Source organism: Sturnira hondurensis, unplaced genomic scaffold (genome assembly GCF_014824575.4).
Source record: "Sturnira hondurensis isolate 20B ecotype Veracruz unplaced genomic scaffold, ASM1482457v3 Scaffold0000396, whole genome shotgun sequence".
NCBI lineage: Eukaryota > Metazoa > Chordata > Mammalia > Chiroptera > Phyllostomidae > Sturnira > Sturnira hondurensis.
The window spans coordinates 293,470-313,773 of NW_028073027.1; the positions used below are offsets into that span (position 1 = coordinate 293,470).

General features: G+C 44.6%; 1 protein-coding gene across 8 annotated transcripts in view; it reads left to right on the forward strand.

Moving 5' to 3' along the window:
* Positions 1-15,088, forward strand: part of ST6GAL1 (ST6 beta-galactoside alpha-2,6-sialyltransferase 1) — a 131,797-nt gene extending 116,709 nt beyond the window's left edge. For all 8 annotated transcript variants that reach the window (XM_037036365.1, XM_037036536.1, XM_037036301.1 and 5 more), the window contains 3 exons: positions 6,410-6,508; positions 7,516-7,690; positions 11,581-15,088. In XM_037036365.1, coding sequence (XP_036892260.1) covers positions 6,410-6,508; positions 7,516-7,690; positions 11,581-11,822 — 516 coding nt within the window. In that variant the 3' untranslated portion in view covers positions 11,823-15,088. The remainder of the gene's footprint in view (positions 1-6,409; positions 6,509-7,515; positions 7,691-11,580) is intronic.
* The last annotated feature ends 5,216 nt before the right edge of the window (positions 15,089-20,304 follow it).

Genomic DNA, 20,304 nt, shown 5'->3' on the forward strand with positions numbered 1-20,304 from the left:
GTTTCCATTTAGCTGAAGAGGAAAGACACCCTGTTCTTCCCCCACCTACACACATGAAGTCGTTAAAAGTGCAGTGCAAAAGCAGTGTGTATTCTTTCTCTGTGAGTCTGACTATTTTAGATACCTCATATAAGTGGAGTTATGTGGTATTTGTCCTGTGTCTAATGCACAATGTCCTCCAGGTTCATTCACGTTGTTGTATATGTTAAAATTTCCTTTTTTTTTGAGGCTGAGTAATATTCTGTAGGAACAGATATTGAATGGGGGTTGCTAGGGGCTGGGGTGAGGGGGAGATGAAGAATTGTTCAATGGGTATAGAGGTTCAGTTATGGAGGGTGAGTTAATTCTAGAGATCTGCTGAGCAATACTGTGCCTATACAAGGTCTGTCCAGGAAGTGTCCAGCCATGTACTATGAAAAATGGAAACAGTTGCTAATGAAGATACAAGAAACATCATAGATATGGCAATGATGCCTCAGTCCCCTTCAAAGTAGGCACCTTGGGACCTCACACAGTTCTCCCAATCACCATTAGCTGCCCTATCGTATTTTCCTGAATCTCATCAATGGTCTGAAATCTTCTCCTTTTCAAAGGAGATTTCAGTTTTGAGAAAAACCAGGAGTCGCAGGGCACCAAATCTGGGTTGTAGGGGAACTAAGTCATCTGGGTGATTTGATATTTCACAGAAAACTCTGCATGAGATGTGATGTATGAGTAGGTACGTTGTCATGAGGAAGCTGCCAGTCACCAGTTACTCATTGCTGTGGCCTTCTAAATCATCCCAATAGTTTCTGTGGAGAAATGTTCAAGCTTAATGCAACATTTGATGCAGATCTGTTCTACTCACTCAGTCATTTTGAATACAACAGCCACACAGTACACATGCTCACTCAATGGCGTCTACTGCCCCCACTGGCTAGTACAGTGAAGTTGTCATTTTTCACACCTGAGCATTCCAGTACACTCTCCTTGGCTACCAGGTTATATCAATGTCATGCAAACCATTCTTGTTATATTAACCATGGCTGGACTTCTTCCAGGCAGCCCTTCCTATACAAGGGACAACAAATAAGTGATTTATCATAGCCTCACCATTTATTAATGGCAGGAGGTAACTATGCTGTTCTTCTGCTGAAAACATCCCTTTCTTACTCCAGCCCTTTGGCATATAAACTCACCTAGAGATGTCTCTAAGCTCCTGGGCCTCTTTCCTCCTGGACTCCTGAAATATTTCTATATTGACTTGTAGATATAGTGTGGACGATAACCAGTTGGTTTCTTGGGGAGATAGGAAAAGTGTTATTATGTTTTGAATCAGAGTAGAGCAATTAACCAGACAAATAGCTACAGATTTTATTCGCATGGTAAATGAAGAGTTTCAGGAGTCTAGTGCTTTTTTTAGGAGCCCTGCAAGATACAAGATAGGTTTATGTCTCCATACTATTCTACCCTACCTCTGAGATTTATAATGTTTTCTAAGGAGCCCTGGTTCCTTGAAGTAAAAAATGGTATAGGAACCAATTATCTGGGCGATAGGTGTGTTCAGCCTTCTAAGGTGTCTGCTTTTTAGCCCTTTTCACAGGTAGAGCAAAGAATTATATGCATGTACACACACACACACCCTCTACATACACAATACATATCCACATGTTCTCATTCATGTACATATATATGTACATATACCTGTGTGTGTATATGCATCTATACAGATGCATGCAAATATGCCCATTTTAGAAATGGTAGGCTCAAATTGGTATCTTCAAATTAAGTCTATCCACATAAACATATGTCTTGCCTTTCCTGTTCTACATTTGTATTCCCCCTTCTTTCACAGTGAGAATCCTGCTTCTAACTAACCTCAGCACATTTATTTATTTGCTCAAATCTATTCTACATCTAAAATAGTTTGCAAATTGCTTTGCATATCTCTATGTAAAACAAACCTGCTAAAGAGAGTTTGGGATTTGTTTGGAGTTCTCCGCACTCTGCCCAAGACTGAGGTTTTGTAGTCAAATTATATGCACATAAGATACCAGGAAGAGCCCTTCTGTGTCTTTTCACCACAATTATTGGATTCATTTGAAATTCAGTTGTATTCATTTTGTTTCGGTTTCATTTTTTTAAAAAGATTTTATTTACTTTTAGAGAGAGGGAAAGGGAAGGAGAAAGAGAGGGAGAGAAACATTACCTCTAACCCCCACCTGGGGACCTGGCCCACAACCTAGGCATATGCCCTGACTGGGAACTGAAGTGGCGACCTTTCAGTTTGCAGGTTGGCACTCAGTCCACTGAGCCACACCAGCCATTGCTGGTTTCAGTTTTAGATTTTTCTTTTCATTTCTATTTTTAAAATGTGCAGAGTATTAACATGCTTCCAAAGTTCGGAACTATCCCAACAGGCACAGAACTACCCTGTACCACCACCACTTCTGCAGGCAGCCAACTTTTTACCCTGTGGTGTTTCTATTCGTAAAGACAAATCAGTGTATTTAATTCCTCTCATTTCTTACACAAAATATAGTGGACTATACTGTTTACACTCTGCTGTTTTTTCTAGTGTCTCCTGGAAATCATATGAGTTCTTAGAAATCTCATTCTTTATTATAACTGAATTGTACTCCTTTGTGGATAAATTTTATAGATTACTAAATAAATTTTTTTTGCTTGGACATTATGTATGTTCCAACATTTACTTTCTCTAATACTTTTAGTTCTTTTGACAACTTCCTGTGACACCTGGTAGAACTGCAGGCCCTTACCCTGGGGCGTTTACGGGGCGCTTCAATTTGTGATGCCCTTCTCTTTGTGAGAACACCTCATGTCCGGTTTGTAATGGTCAGGCCTTCACTTAAGGCTCAGAGCCCCCTTATAATTTTAATCTCTACTTAACACCCTGACCTCCTTTTGTCTGTCTTCCTATAGCACTGACTCACTTTTCAGCTCCGGCAAATTTGCAAATCTGGCAGCCAGAACACACCTTGTTTTCTCATCACTTACCATGTTTGAATGAAGGTTACCTAGTACAGCGGGAAAAGATAATTTGCATCCCAGCTCCATCCCTCCCTTGCTGCATGATCTTGGGCAATTCCATAACCTCTGAGAGTTTCCTTTTCATGCTTGTTCAGGGCTTGGAAATTTTTCAAGGAATAAATGAGAAGACATTGACCTGGTTTGTGGTTTAACAAAGCCACTAAGTCTGGACTATCGTTAAGATATATCAGTGTTTACACATACACACATGTGCGCATGGAGCGTGTATTAATTTCCTAAGCCTGCTGTAACAAAATACCACAGAGGGGGTGGCTTAAATAACAGAGATTTATTTTATCACAGTTCTGGGGTCCAGAAGTAAAAGATCAAGGTGCCATCAAAGCTGAAATCTCTTCTGGCTCATGGATAGTTACCTTCTGTCTGTGTCTTCACAGAGCCTCTCCTTTGTGTGCATAGGCAGAGAGAGAGCTCTCTGGTGTCCATTCCTTATCTTAGAAGGACAACAGTCTTATGAGTTTAAGGGTCTCATCCTTTTGATGTCATTTAACCTTAATTATCTCTCTGAAGACCCTATCTCCAATATAGTCACATTGGGATTAGGGCTTTGACATAAGACTTTGGGGAGCAGGGGACACAATTAAATCCATAAGAGGGAAAAAGGCCAACATATTCAGTGTTAATATCTGAAGAATGCAATTATGGGTGGTCATAATTTTTTTCTCTTCATATATATGTGTGTGTGTGTGTGTGTGTGTGTGTATTTTTGTATTTTCTAACTTTTTGCAGTGAGCATTTCTTACTTAATGACTGGAAAGGTTAATTGAAACAAGTTGCTAAAATAGCAACACTCCATTCCCTGGTGTAGTCTTTTCCTGGCAGGTGTTCCTTGGGGATCTGTTGCTCTGGCAACGACTTACTCTCCTCATCACAAGGAACCCGGGGTTCCCTGAACTCAGGCCAGTCTCTGCCCATGGGTAAGTACAGGTGCATTTGAGAGGAGCTTTATTCTGTCCCGAGTCCTTTCTGCTGTATTAAGTCCTAAGTGCTGTATTAAAAAAAAAGACAGGCCGAGATGTTCTCTGGGCACAGCTGGTCACCTGGCTAGGAAGGCAGTGTCCTTATTTTATGAATAAGGCACCTGAGGCCTGGAGAGCGGGAGTGGTGCACCTAAAACCACAGTGAGTTAAAGCAACAGTCTCCCAAATCCCTGAGCAGTTCTGAGGCTTTTTTGTTCTTTTTTGTGTGTGTGTGTATGCTGACTTCTTTTTGAGTCTCAAAGTGTTCCTCAAAGGAACTCCTAGAATTAAGGGCTGCCAGAATTAATGTGGTAAATTCAGTCATGTCTGTTTAAGATTGAGGGGTACCTGTTGGCTTCTCCCCTCTTTGTCCACCAGGTCCCAGCCCTGGCCACTTTCTATTTCTTCTTCTGGGTAAAGCTAGCATTTATCTTCACCTTTTTCTCAGTTTTATGCATTCTGTTTTTATTTGCTTCAAGTAGCCAAAGTGAATGATCATTTCCCCTTTGGGTACAGTGAGAACTGGGTGCAGCCCAGATCCTGATAGTATGCTGGCTTGTTTTTATGAATGTAGCCCTGTGGGAACAGAAAGAACTTTGGTAGGAGCTGACCTCTGGTCCTGGTGTGCCTCAAACTTACCTTGAAGCCTCAGATAGTCTCTCTTCTCTCTGGACCTCAGTTTCCCCATCAGAAAATGGTGGTTTTGGATCTAGTTCCTCAGGGATCTTCAGTCGTGACATGTGACAAGTCAGATGAAAAGCAAAATACTCATGACATTTTCATACCCCTCATCACAAGCTTTCTTTGCTATTTCCTTGAAGAGCCACGGGTGTCCCATCCTACCCTCCTTGTATGAGGTGGTGCTCTGTGTAGATTAGAAGTGTTGACTCTGGTTCCAGTCAAAAGGGTTCAAATTCAGACTCCCTGGCTTACTTGCTAACTTGGCTTGGGCAAGTTACTTACATCTCTATTTCATTATTTATAAAAAGGGGCATATTAATAATTGCCTCCTGGGGCTATTGTGAAAATGAATGGGGATAATATATGGAAATATCTGACTTGGAATGAGCACCATTAAATTACGTCTGTTGTCATCATTGCTGCTTGCTATCCTTTATTGGAAAGGAGAAACTGTTGTGCCTCTCAAAAAAAAATCCCAGTTGTCTCTAATCCTCTTGAGTGCTACAGATCACCAGGCTTGGTTGACTTGATTTTTGTCATTTGTTCCTCTCAGTTTTTACCCAGGTAACATCATCTCACACCTGCTTTTTAAGGTGAATGTCAGCTGATCTCATATGTCAGTTTCGGAGTTCCTAAAGAGGGACCTGGCTTCTTTCACTGTAAACCTTTCGCCCTTTTTCTGTCTTTCTCATTCACTCCTGTACCCCATCTGATGAGAACGAAGGCTCAGGGAGGCTACCCAACTCGGGTACGGTCACCAGGTAAGTTAGTGGCAAAGCCAAGAGAGGAGCTCAGGTCTTTCTGTATCCGATTCTAGTGTCTTTCACCTGCTGCCACCACCTAGTTCTTAGGTTGGTAAGTAATGTAATTAATATTTCTGTGCATGACTTTCCCCTTGAATTTAGATTCTCATAGGATAAATGCCAAAAATGTGAAATTATTGAGTCAAAGGGTATACATACTATTTTTTAAGGATGTTAATACATTTTGCAAAATCATTTGGCACAGTTGTCTCAGGAGTCTTACAAGAGTCACATTTTGCCCCAGCTGGGTTTAACTACCTCATCCAGGCCAGCCTGGGAGCCCCAGAGGTGTGGGGGAGGAGAGGAGCAGTGACTGGTCTCCAGCAGGTTATGCACGAGCATCCTGCCAGCCTGGTGAGACTCTCATGTTTAAAGGTGTACGCTTTTGTGTGTGCGATGGCCCCTGCACACATGCTGATGACTTCGTATGACGCTCTAGCACAGACACGGCCACCCGCTCCAACGCTGCAGAGCTCGTTGGCTGTGTTGGGCTCATCAGGCGTGCTATGCCTGTCTCCATCATCACGTGCTAATATTGTGTACTGGATTTACAAGTGATTAAAAGGATTTCCAGAGATTATTTTGATTGTATGAGATTCTGACTTTAAACTTCACTCCCTTGGCCCTCTAATGAAAGATAACTGCAGGGGACTAGGCTCAAGCCGTTTTCACTGTACCCTTGCCCTAGTAATCTCAAAGTCTGAGTGGAACCTTCTGCTCTCTGGTCATTGATTATTACAAAATGCCCTTTCGGGGCCACATAATATCTGCATCTTTGCCTTCTTCTCACTGAAGTCAAGTGCTGCAAGAAAACTTAGAAATCTCATGGGGCTCCAAGGCCTCAGGTGGTTCTAGTGATGTGTTCCAAATCCAACAATGTAAATGTCCAAGTGACAGTTTGTCTATTTCTTCTTGCAGTTGATCACCACAGAAGAGCACTTCCTCAAAGACAGTTTGTACAGTGAAGGAATCCTAATTGTGTGGGACCCCTCTATTTACCACTCAGATATCCCAAAGGTAAGTGAGTGTCCTTTAGAAAGAGGCTCCTGTCTGCCTATAGTTTTCCCTGAGTCCCTGGGTTTGTCGAGTCATGGCTGACCTGGGCCATTCCCGAGGACTGGCTGTTTCAGTTGTAGGGCACCTACTTCGTCTGGACTGGCAGTTCAGAAGTGTCCCTGTCCCATACTTCCAGTTTTCGGAATTCTCCCTTCACTCCCTTAACAATGTGAGGAAGTAGGTAGAAGCACGGTTGGTCCCACTTTATATGTAAGGAAACTGGAGTATGGAGAGGGAGAACCACCTGCTCCAGGACTTGATTTCCTAAGCAAAGAACCAGATCTGTAACATCAGCTCATTCAGGGAAGAAGATGGGAGTTTCAGGTCTGCTGGACTTTCATCCTCTCTGGGACGGCCCTGTCACTCTTTGTCATGCAGGTCAGCTGGCCTCTCTGATGTGGGCTGCAGTGGCCACAGGAGAATGGCTTTAGGGAGGACAGAGAGAACTGTTCTTAGGACTCTGAACTTTGAAGTTGGACCTGCAATAGCTGACAGACTCTGGTGATCTTTTGCCCCTTCTCTACCTCAGTTTCCAGTTTTGCGCTGTTCTAGCTTAAAACTGAAGTTTGCCTGGGTCAGGAAAAAGACTCTGAACCCACAGTTGTGATGAGTTGTGTCCAGTTTTCACCCCTTTAAAAACGAGAGTGGGATGGTGCCGAGGGCCCCTTTCTGCACTGATACCATTCTCAGAGTCTATGATCTTAAAGCCTGAAGGTGTCTTAGGGCCACCAAGCTCAAAATTCCCTGTGAGCACAGGCTACCTGATGGGTCCCCCTGCTATCAAGCGAGAGCTGTGATGTGTGATGTGGAGGAGAGGTCTGGAGTCCGTTTCTAGGAAGGGGCTCTGTCTCTGGATTCTGCCTTGTGCTTGTTGACCTCCCCACAGTGTCCTCAGACAAGGACGATTGCCTGCGGGCAGCAGGGGCCCTGGCCTATTTCTCTCCTGAAACCATTTCTTTCTTTTTCAGTGGTACCAGAATCCCGACTACAGATTCTTTGATAACTACAAGAGCTATCGTAAGCTGCATCCTGATCAGCCCTTTTACATTCTCAGACCCCAGATGCCTTGGCAGCTGTGGGACGTCATTCAGGAAATCTCCACAGAGGAGATTCAGCCAAATCCCCCATCCTCTGGGATGCTCGGTGAGTCCACATCTGGGGAAAGACCCCTCATGCTTGTTTCTAGGAGAGGTTGCCTTTCTTCTGGGGTCTCATTCATTCGTTCACCAAACAGTTGCTGGGTTCTTGCTGGGTTTGTTCACTGTGTCAAGTTCTAGCTAAAATATGAAGATTAATAAGGGAATCCTTTTGTCATGGGAGAAACTTGGTTCTTCTTGCTGATGCAGTAAAGAATTATAGATCAGCAAGTCTATTGGCATGCAAGCAGAGTTTATTGGTGATATGTCCTCATGGAAGAGAATGGGACTAGCTAAAGCAGGGGGCAGTGAAAGGCATAGGGTTCAGGGCATGGCAAGGTAAAGGCAGCAAGAGCATTGGATCCTTTGTTCTGAGGACTTAAATAGCTGACAGGATGGAGGTGAAGAAGTTACATATTGTTTGACAGGTAAAGGTGGTGCCAGCTTTCCCAGGGCGACATGACTACCCAAACTTAAGTATGTGTGGAGTCTGTTAGCCCAAATCTTTATCTTTATTCAAACCCTATTTGTTCATCTTGTTGCAAAATAGGTATGCGACAGGAGGCAGTTAATTAAAGTTGAGGCAGTTACCCAAAGTTATTTATGGGCTCCTTCCGTAAGCACTGGGGACTCCCTTGTAAAACAGATAGTGACCAGAGGCAGGCAATTAACTAAAGTTGTTTTATAGGCTTTTTCTTTGGACACTATTGGCCCCCTCCTCTTTCTGCTTCTAGGCCTTGGGATAAATACACAGTTTCAAAAGCTTTCTTCCCAGACAGTGGAAATGATACCTAGAGTGTCAAGGGCTCCCCACCTCCCTTATTAGCTTGGTGTATCTTGTGATGTTTGGAACCCCTGGCAATATCAGCCCAGGCTCAGGACTGCTGAGTTGGTGGGTAGAACATGTCTCCCTCCTCCTCCCTGCCTTGGTTTACTGTCTATTCTACCCAACACTTTTTCTTTAGAGAATTCAGTGAGCCATCTGAGACAGCATTCAATTCATGCCAGCAGGGAGCAACCACTTGGTGCCACAGGAGAGAGGACCCCATCTAGGTGGACAGTCCGAGAGGGTCAAGGAGGAGTGGATTTGGGTCAGGCTGGCGAGAGGGGCGGATTTGGCAAGTGGAGATGGAGTAGAGGAAGCACAGACAAGAGGGGAGGCAGGAGCACAGGCGAGCAGGGCTGGGTCAGGCTGCAACCGGAAGGGGTGCCAAAACGTTGGGCAATAAGACAGCACTTAATATAGTATCTTTAAAAAAATCACAATGAACACAAAATGTTAGGAATGAAATACCAACATTTTAAATAAAAAGAGAATCAATAATCCTTTGTTCAAAATTTCAAAAAATTGTTCACCCCAGTGAACAATTAGCTGTGAACATGACAGTTCACAGTGAACTCCTAGCTATGGCCCTGACAGAGTGGGCAGTGAGGCTCAACTGGTCTGGGGAGCCCTGACGAGACCTGTGGGAGTTGACGGGAGGTGGGCTGGTGTCAGGGTAGAGAGGGCCCTGAGTGCTAGCTACAGACTTTCTTCTTGGATTTTCTCTAGTCCTCTTGGCCCTTGAGGAATGTCTGCCCTGCCCCCCTTTCACTTTAAATTTGGCTGGACCATGGGCAGTGTCCACAAGGCTCTAGGCTATGCATGTGCACAGGAAAGGCAGCCCCGTCCTCTGGGCCCCTGCATGGACCACTTTCTCCTGATGGCCCCAGTCACTCACCATTGTGTAATCTGCCCATCTGCTTCCCTTGTTAGAATGCAAATTCCCTCAGGGTGGTGACTGTGACTCCTACCCCATTAGAGCAAAAACTCCCTCAGGGTGGGGACTGTGGTTGACTCATTCTTCCTGTGTCCAGCCCAAGATAGCCCTTTGGTAGATGTTCCCTGAGTAACCGAACAAATACATGTTTAATATTGAAGGTACTCCTTAGAGAACAAGATGGGCCCTCTTCCCATTGCACATCTTCATATTTTTCTCTTCAACTTCTAGGTGAGTGCATCTGGGGCTCATCTGGAGTCCTTTTGAGCAGAAATAGTTGGGAAAGCATCGTGGGGGCTTATTTTCTCATCATTCCACTGCCCTGCCTTGGGCACCACCCCTGCCCTGTGCCCCCACCTCCTCTCCCCACCAGCAGTCCTCCCTTCTCACCCAGCCCTCACAGCCACAGCCCCTGCTAGGCCCCACCCCAGTACCAGGCCCCACCCCAGTGCTCCCTCCAGGAGTTTTTCTGGAGCCCTGGCTCATAGGAAGTACTCTGTACTGTCATGTCCAGAAGCACCCCTGCTGTACCTACACCCCCTTAGTTGCAGAGATGTCTTTCCTCCCTCATTGGACCAGGGGCAGCCAGAGGGCAGAGGGAAGGCTCTCCCCATATCTGGTTCTTCTGGGACAAAGTCACTGCTAGCAGTTTATTGTGTTGCTGTTAGTGGGATATTTATGGTTGACAAAAGGGGGTCTTGGAGCCATGAACTTATTGCATCCTAACAATAGCCTGCATGGTTGGAGGAGTAGGTAGATCACCCTCTTGGGGCAGATGATGTACCTGAGGCCCAGAGAAATATGTGTCCTGCACAAGGTGTCTGAGCTAGGTGGGGATGAGTGTGGGTGGTAGCAGCAGTTTCCTGCCTCTTGTTGGTTTGCATCTCAGCATCTGCACCACCTCCCAGAGAGCACTCACCTGGCCCCACCCCCTTGGCTCTGGTCTCTGGCCTGAGTGAGCGGAGCCCATCAATACAGACCTTGGCATGCTCCTGTTCTAATGTCCGTCCTCCCAGCTGAGGAAAGAACAGTTTGCCTCTCTACACTGTTTCCTGCAAGTACAATAAGAAACACCTTTCCCAAATAGCACCATCTAAGAGGTTCCTCTGGGATGTAAATGCTAGAAAGTATTATGTATGTGTGATGGTACCATAACAGAGCCCCAGCCTACACAGTTCTGAAATGGATGTGTGGGCCTGATTGCCTGCCACCAAGATGCATGACTCCCAGTACCAGAGTTTAGTGAAAAGGAAGGGCATTGCTTATTTAAAAGTTATACAGATTTGGAATAATGGCGGAATTCTGCCATTAAGTTCCACTCCCTTTAAAACACCCACAAGTGCACACATACTCCAGCCTCCCTTTCACCAAATCAGGTCAGTTTCAGAATATGCCAGTCAGAGGGGATATTTTTTTCAGGGGGAAAAAGAAGACTGAAGCTTAACATTTCCCCAGTCTCAGTTCAGCGTTGCGGGCTTCTCCCAGTAACCCCTGCTCAGCGAGGCAGGATCTGCAATTCCCAGCAGCATCATCATCCTTGACACCATGTTCTCCAGCTCTTAATCCAAAATGCACCCTTTCAACCCGCATGACCAAGAGAGACAATGACTGCCTGAGCTTAGTTTAAATACTCACCCGAACTCTCAGTGTCTTACAGAGGCTACTGCCTCTCACGGGGCTTCCAGCTTCTTGCACGAGTGCGGTAAGCTTTCCCATCCTCAAGCCAGGTTTGTGGGGGACTTCTCCATTTTGGGGGAACCTCTAGCTCAACATCCTGCTTCAGTACTGTCTTCTCAGTCACCTTGTCCTTTCTCTTCATACAGCTTATTCACATTGGTAAATTCATCGACTGATGGATGGAGGCCTTCAGTCTGCTAGTGTTTAGAGAAGGCCTACCATGCACCAGGTCTTGGCCTATGTGCTGGGGATTCAAAGGTGCATCTGGCTCGGTAACTTGCAAGGAACAGCCTGTCAGTTTGGCTTACCAGAAAGACTCAGGTTGGAATCATAGGAGTAACTAGAAACTCCAGATAGACATCTCCCCAAATTTGGGGCCATGAGCAGTGAACTCACTGGGCAGAGCTCTGAGGTGTGGCATGGGTTGTTGAGCAGGACTTACCTCTGCTCCCCTCCCCAGGTATCATCCTCATGATGACATTGTGCGACCAGGTGGATATTTACGAGTTCCTCCCATCCAAGCGCAAGACTGACGTGTGCCACTACTACCAGAAGTTCTTCGACAGCGCCTGTACAATGGGCGCCTACCACCCACTCCTCTTTGAGAAGAACATGGTGAAGTACCTCAACGTGGGTGAAGACGAGGACATTTACCTGCGTGGAAAAGCCACACTACCTGGTTTCCGGAGCATTCACTGCTGAGGCGCCCGCACCCTTCATTGGGCACTTTACAGGCCACCTCTCGGCCACCCTGGGCCTGGGAAGACCATGTTCCCGAACAATCCCTACCTGCTCCTTGCACTCTAGGCCTTTCAGCAAGGGCCCTATGCTCCAGGAACCCGAGGGCAAGGAACCAGGGCCAGTCTGCCCTATAGCCATAGATGTGTGTGAGCCCAAACCTCCTGCCACACATGCACACACACACCTAGCACTCTTTCCAGACAGAGTCCTCCCCTCCTTCCACAGGGGTAAATGTAAGACCCACCTTTCCTACCAGGGCAGCCAAAGCTTGGCTGTTTTCTTCACCTGAAGGGTGTTATTCTCACAAACCAGCACTCTGTACTGCTTAAAATCTGCACCTAGACATTGATTCCATGCTTTAAACAAATCATCCCAAGTTATGATTGTGCCTGGTAAAGGCTGGCTCTGGGGGAAGGGGGGCAAGTAAGTGGTACGGGGTGTAGGAAACATGCTGCTCGGTTCCTCCAGAACGCAAGTGCCCCTAAGGTCTGCAGCCCTGGGAGAGACTGTGTTCTTATCATGCAGGCTGGTTTGGCTGGTCCTTAGCCTGGGTGCTTATGTGGAGAAGGTCTTGGTGAACTCACATGCCTTTCCACATGGAGACGGAGGGACAGAAACATACAGTCCCCATCCTCAAGTTGCTCTCAGTTCAGTGCGAGTGACAGACAGGAGGGAAGCAGTGAGCTTAGTGCTCCAGGCACCTGGAGAGGGCTTTCTGTGCAGTCTGCCGGTGCACCCAGAGAGGAGGGGTGCACACTCCTGTGTCTGTGGGCCATAGGGGGCTTCAAAGAGCTAAGGTCACAGAGTGGGCTTCAGAGGAAAAAGAGAAACATGCCAAACAGATTTTCTTAGAGTCATTTGTGTTTTCCTTCCTGCCTTGATTACCCATATTTATTCTCTAAGATCTGCCTGAATTTACAGGCTCAAATTATTTTTTGATGAGAACCCCAATCCACATTTGAGGGAGCGAGTGCAGACCCACGGCGGATTCTAGACAAGAACATTGCCAAAACCCTGACTTCTCCAGGCTCAGCTTGGTCGGCCCTGACCCTGTCCTACTGGCTGGGTTGGTGTACTGTGGCCACCTTTTCCTTTGAAATGCCCACTCCCATACCTCCCCCTACCTGCCGTCTTGGCTTTCCCCTTGAAAGTGGTCTTTCCCCTCCCAGATTACTACTAAGCATTTTCTCCTTTAAAAATCCTGACCCAATTTCTTTGACCTTCATGGGCCTTCTGTGAAAGGTCTCTCAGGGAGTGGGGATGTGATTCCCCAGAGCTTAAAGTCGCTCACAGAGGTCAGAACCTCAGAGACTATGACGACTTCTCACTAGGTGGGTCAGGTGGCCGTGCCTTCTGCCTGTCTAGTGTTTGGAGAGGCCCTACCATGCATAAGGACTTAGTCCACATGCTGGGGATAGAGCTTCACAGCAGAAGCCCCTCCACTGCACTGCAGACAGGCTTTCTGGATGGCTTGCTCATCCCCACCCCCTGGTGGAGAACCACCCTGGACTGTTCCAGTGCCTGGTGTGGAGAATGTAAAGCAGGGGTCCCCTACCCCCCAGGCCATGGACCAATAGCAGTCTGTGGCCTGTTAAGGAACCAGGCCACACAGCAGGAGGTGAGTGGCAGGGAACAAGTAAAGCTTCATCTGTATTTACAGCTCTCCCCTCACTCACATTGCCACCCGAGCTCTGTGTCCTATCAGATCAGTGGTGGCACTAGATTCTCATAGGACCATGGAGCCTACTGTGTGTGAACTGCACATACAAGGGTGCACGCTCCTTGAAAGAATCAAGTGCCTGGTGATCTGAGGTGGAGCTGAGGCGGCGATGCTGGCACTGGGGAGCAGCTGCAAATACAGATTATCATTTGCAGAGAGGTTTGACCGCACAGAGACCATAATAAATTGCTTGCTCATATGACAACCCTGTCAGTGAGTGGCAAGTGACAATTAAGCTGCATCTGGCGGAGGTTATAAAGCCATCCCCACCACTTGGTCTGGAAAAATTGTCTTCTATGAAACCAGTCCCTGGTGCCAAAGAGACTGGGGACCGCTGGGGTAAAGGACTCACTGAACATTACTGAGTAATGCCGTAGAGCCCGGCCTCCCAGCCCCAGGCTTCTGGACTTTGGAAGCTGGCCCCTCGTGGGCCTCTACCTTTTGAGCTCTGGGTCAACCACCTGGGAGCTGAAGTCCTCATCTATGACAAATCGCTGGGCCTTGAGAGGCAGTGGACAAGAGCCTGGAGCACGAAGTTCTGGGTTTTCAAACTTAAGTTCCCCTGTTCACTAGCCATGCCACCATGGGCGAATTCTTTTATCTGAGCCTGTTTCTACATCTGTAAAATGGGGGTGATGGGCCTATTTCACAGGGCCCTCGTGAGGGTCACATGGAACACCCGCTCTGACCCTGTTCCTGGCACACAACAGGAGCTTTAGTACATGGCAGTTTCCTTCCTCCCCTTGGTAAGGACCCGCTCTGTTGTCACACCTGGGCAGCTCCCTGCTTTGAAGGAGGCCAGAGCTGGGGCCCTGTCCTTAGGGAATTAACTGTCCTGTCCTATTGAGAGACAACAGCCATGTCGCGTGGAACACCCAGGAAACCATCCGAGGCAGTGGATGGGGCAGACCATGACCCTCCTTCCTGCTTGCATCCCAGGCCTGATTCTACTTGGGAATGGGGGGAAGAGTGCTTGGCCTACTAAATGCTGTGTGGAACTAGTCTTGTCTGCCTCCTGGGGCCTATGAATTCTTGACTTGCTTTTTATTCTTATTTGATAAACTCATTGCGATTTTTGAATCATGAACACGGAGTGCAGAGGAAGGTGTCGTTCCATCAGCAGGGATAGATGTTGGTGTGGACACTGAGACAACACTGGGTAGATGCTAGCGTTTAGTTATTAATATAAGGGATTCAATTAATTTAAGTGATTCTGTGCTCTACATAGAAACTGGTAAAATGCAAATACTGTTGTGCTGTTGGTCTGACAAGATGTTTAATATTTGTTAGAGATAACTTAAAAATTAGGAAAGCCTCTGTCTCTAAGGGCTCATCTCTTCATCCTTTTGCATCAAATCCTCCAATCCATTCACCAATCAAATAGCTATTGATAAAGTGTGGAGTTGGGACATCAATCTCGGCAACTTAGGAGAAATGCCTAAGCTAATTCTGAATCACCCAAAGATTATGTAAAAATTTAAAATAAATGTGTGTGTTTTTTTAAAAAGCTTGTCCTTCTTTTCTTACTTGTCATCTCTCATCTCCGAAGAGGATACCACTGGGATCCTGAAGCCCCAACCCTCCCGGACTAGCTCCTCGGTGGCACTCTAGGAAGAGCGACGCTCGCGTATGTGGCAGGGTGGCATCTGTGAAACATTGACTGCTTTATTGATTTTTCTTCCTTTTGCTTTTGCTTGGGTTCAAATGACTAAGCTGTTGTTTGTGCAGCACTTATGGGAGAAAGCAAACTAAAAGGAAAGCACTTACCTTGTTTCCAAAAGCCTAAAACCCTTAAAGAAATGATGTCCTAAGGGAATAGGCTAAATGTTTGAATAAAAATCCCAAGGAGCAGCAGGAATAAGGGGAGAAGGAATAATTCTGGTATCCCGTGAACTGCTTACCTCCCGTTATGGCTTGAAGATGTCCCCCTAAAATTCATATGTCTAATCTCAGAATTAAATGAACTTATTTGGAAATAGGATTGTTGCAGAGGTTAACTAGTTAAAATGAAGTCATATTGGAGTAGGGCGAGCCCCTAATCCTGTGTGACTGATGTCTTTACACAAATTTGGGGCTAGACATGCACTCAGGGCAAATGCCATGTGGAGACAAAGGCAAAGATCAGGTCAGATCAGAGATGTTTCTTAAAACAAAAGATTGCCAACAAATCACCTTCCCTCCGCAAGGGAAGCATGAAGAGTTCTCCCTCCTAGCCTACAGGAAGAACCCACCCTGCTGACACCTCAATCTCAAGACTTGCGGCCTCCGGAACTATTGGGAAATACATTTCTGTTGAAGCCACCTAGTTTGTGGTACTTGGTTATAGCAGCCCTAGCAAATGCTCCTGTTTATAACCCCCACCTACAACCAAGTCACCTGGAGCTGGAAAGAACAGTGAAAGGAGCTGGGCTGAGGGCCTGGAGAGAGTGTCCTAGGCCCTGCTCCCCAGCCAAATCTCTGCGAAGAACCTGCAAGTCCCTGGAGGGTGAGGCTTCAAGGGGGTGCAAGTCCAGGCAGATGGGACCTTAGGCAGCCTAGAAAAGATCCCATGCCTGAAGACATACAGAGAGTGCTGAGTGAATGCTTTTTCCTGATGAGATCGTGAATGTGGAACACCTGAGTAGTGTTGAGTGGTCAGATAATGCCAAGGACTGTCTTGATCCCTGCACCTAATGCCTTAGGGTTTTAAGTTCCTTGGAGCTCAAATGTAAAGCCCATGTTGACTGAGACTGGTTTTCTGCCTGGATCCCAGGAGAATGGGAGCACAAAACAGAAGTGACCGAAGAACAGATTTTGTTTGAGAATTGAGATTCGTGCTTGCCAAATTACAGTGGCTCTAAATCTCTGTAAGATCCTCTCCGCTAGTGAGCTGGTTGGTTTGGACCCTTCTGTCCAGGTTGGGAGGAAAGCTTCTGCAACCTCACTGGGCTGCATTTCCCCTGATTTCTACACTTTCATCTGCTAATTTTTTTAAGGTGTTTTTGTTGGGGGTGAGGGGGAAAAAGTGAGGCTGTGGCTCCTCTTGTTTTTCTCTCTCTCTCTCTTTTTAAAAAAGATTTTACTTATTTTTAGAGACAGGGGAAGGGATGGAGAAAGAGAGGGAATAGAACATCCCATAGGTTGCCTCTCGAATGCACCCTGACCAGGGACTGAACCTGCAACCCAGGCAGGTACCCTGATTGGTCATTGAACCAGGTATCTTTCTTTTCATGTGGGACGATGCTCAACCAACTGAGCCACATCAGTCAGGGCTCTGGTTCCTCTTTACCTCACCAGGCACTAGGGAGAGGAGATCCCCCTCCCATCTGCCTGTGCTTTCTTTTTGTTGCCATTTTTGTGAAATACCTTTTTTCATCCCTTCACTCCTGGTCAGTGTGTGTTCTTAAAGCTAAAGTGAATGCGTTGTAGGCAGCATAGCATTGGACCTTGTTTGTCTTTCATCCATTTACCTGTCCTGTCTTTTTAATTAAAGAATTTAATCTATATATATACTTAAGTAATTACTGATAAGTAGGGACTTCCTATTACCATTTTGCTGTTTTCTGACTTTTGAGGATCCTTTCTTCCTTGCCTTCTCTCTTGCTGCCTTTCTTTGTGGTTCGATGACATTTTTTGTGGTGGTACACAGTCAAATCATATTCCTATGTTGCAAGTTTCAAAAGTTAGGTTGCAAAAAGCCCACATAGTTAAAATTTCTCTTGAAAAATTCCTCAAAATGTCCATAATTCCCAATCTGTGCCCCGGAAAACTCAAAATCCTAATATTTTCTGCATTTGTGTGTATTTTGTTGTTTGTTTTTTTGCCTTTGGGCTGAAGTCCCCCTTTCCCAGGGTAGTGAAGGCCTAACATTTGCTGGCCAGAAATAATTTTGAAAGTGAACTTTCATTAGGTACAACATGAATTATTTTATGTAGTTACACAGACGGCTCCCAAAGGCCTACATAAGTCTTTATGCTTATCATGCTCTTAGCGAAGGTTGCCAAGAGAAGCTAACTCTGACAGGTCAGCGTCTTCTCTGGGAAGCCTTGTGCGAGTCCGCGCATTCCTCCTTTCAAGGCTCGGGTAGGTGCCCCTCCTCTGCGCCTACCCTTTCCACTCTGTAGTTTTCCACAGAGATTGCAGTATAGTGAAGTTAAACGTTGTGTTATAGGCTCCCTTGGGTTTGGGTCTCGTTTGTCTCTATCCCTCCTATCTACTACAGAGCCTGGTTCCCACGAGGAACATTTGTTAAACTGAACGGGAAGATTCAGTATTCTGGAAACAATACTAACCAATGTCTGAGGGTTGTGTAACAGTAAGATAAACTTTTTAACTGAGTGTAAGTTGTGACTGAGAAAACGAAATTTCATATTAAAAATAAGAAATCTGTAGAGAACATTTCCTCCCTGGATGCTTCACGCCCTATAAGGGGACTTGGTAAGAAATCCAAAGTACTACGCATCAGTAAACCCATTTTGTGTCTAAAGCAAATGCTCTTGTTCTCTAGGAGCAGAGATTTATTACCCCGGCCTTCCAAAAGAACACAATTAATAGGAAACTTAATAACATAGTGAAATACCAAATCCCTGATGATGGGGCTTTAGTGGTCAGAGAGCACCTGTGGATCGGTTTGCCCTGCCTCCTTTAGGGCTTCACATCTCAGCGAAGCCTTTGTAGATTCTTGCCCCAGAGGTAGCAGTCACTTACGTTATCGGCTTTAGCCTGTAAAATTCTTTACTTCTTTAAGTGTGTAAGGAAGGAATTTCAGCCAAAAAGAGAAATACATCCAGAAGATGTGCCATATTTTACTTTCTTTTAGTAACACCTTTATTTCATGGTTACCGTAGAAAACTATAAAAAATACAGATAATAGTAAAAGAAAAGTATGTTTTAAATATTTCCTCCCAGATGGAAATATGACATGTCTTTCTGAAGGGCAAATTAAAGCAGCTTCCTGTTACTAAGTGTCACCTTTTCCACAGTGAGGGCGGCACAACAAAGGCCAAAGGCTCCTAGACTTTTACTTTTAGGCGGCTTGAACCAGGAAATTCGTGTCAGGGCAGGCCAGCTCCTGCTGCGTTAAAGAAATCAACAGTTCTATTGAAGCAGAGCTGACACACAATGGACGCACATACTTACGGTGACAATTTGACAGGTCTTGACTCGTGTGCAGCTATGACACTATCACACAAGACAACGAACATGTCTGTCACGTCCTAATGTTGTAACATATGGCCTGGGTCATACAATAGGCAAACACTTAACTTTTAAAGAGTTGCCATATTGTTTCCTAAAGTGGTTGTACTGTTTTACATTCCCATCGGCAATGTGTGAGGGCTCTAGTTCCTCCACTTTTAGTAGAATAAGTAATTTTAGACATTCTTAAAGGTGTATGGGGTTCTCTGATTTTGATGTTAATTTACAATTTCAAAATGACATAAGGTTCATCATCTTTTCATTTACTTATTTGAATAACTAAAGAATATATTCAAATAATTTGTCCATTTTTGACAAATTGTTAGCATATTACTAAATTTTAAGAGTTCTTTATATTTTCTAGATAAACTTTTTTTGGCACTTGTGATGTATAAATATTTTCTCCCAATCTGTGGAACTTGTTTGTTTGTTTGTCTACTTGTTTTTGTATTCTCTGAACAGTGTCTTCTAAAGCGCAGACATTTTAATTTTTTATGAAGTCCAATTTATTACTTTATTTTTTCTGGATTATGCTTTTGATGTTAGAGCCAAGGCACTTTGCACAATCCAAAGTTATAAATATTTTAAAAGTTGTCTTCTAAATGTTTTAAACCTTCAGGTTTTACATTTAAGTCAAGGATCCCTTTTGAGTTAATTTTTGTATTGTTAAAAATGTATGAATAAAATTTCATCTTTTTGTATATGGATATCTAGTTGTTTCAGCACAATTTGTTGCAAAGAACATACTTTCTCCACTAAATAACCTTTTCATCTTTACCAAAAAAATCAGTTGACCATACGGGTGTGGATCTATTTCTGGACTACTACATTGCATTGGTCTGTTTGTGTCAATACTAATTCTACACTGTCACAATTACTGTAGTTGTAAATTTGCATATTTTCAAAGTGATTTTGTGTATCTTAAGTTCTAGTCATTGCCATATAAATGTTAAAATTAGCTTGTTTAGATCTACAACAAAAAAAGGACGCTGCTAGATTTTGGTTGGGATTGCACTGAATCCATAGGTCATTTTGGAGAGAACTGACATCTTAACAATATTAAGTTTTCCTACCCACGAATATAACATATCTCTTCACTTAAGTCTTCTTTAATTTCCCTCATTAATGCTTTGCAGTTTCAGGGGTACAAGTCTTTCAAGTCTTTGGTCAGATTCATCTCTAAAATTTTCTTATTTTTATGCTGTTATAATTATTTTTTAAAATTGTATTCCTGAATCTTTGTTGTCAATATATAGAAATCTAATTTTTTTCTGTATATGGTAGTCCAATCTTTCTAAATTTACTTCTGGGGACTTTATTATAGATTCTTTGAGATTTTTTTACACAGGAATCATGTAATGTGTAAAAAAAAAAAAAGAAGACCATTTCTTTTCACATTGTTTCTGGTGAGAAATCTGCTGTCATTCTTTTGTTTTTTCTGTATTAATTTCTTTTTTCCCTTTACTATTTTGAAGATTTTTTAAATTACTAGTTTTGAGTAATTTGATTATGTTGTGCCTTAGTGGAGTTTTCTTTATATGTTTATGG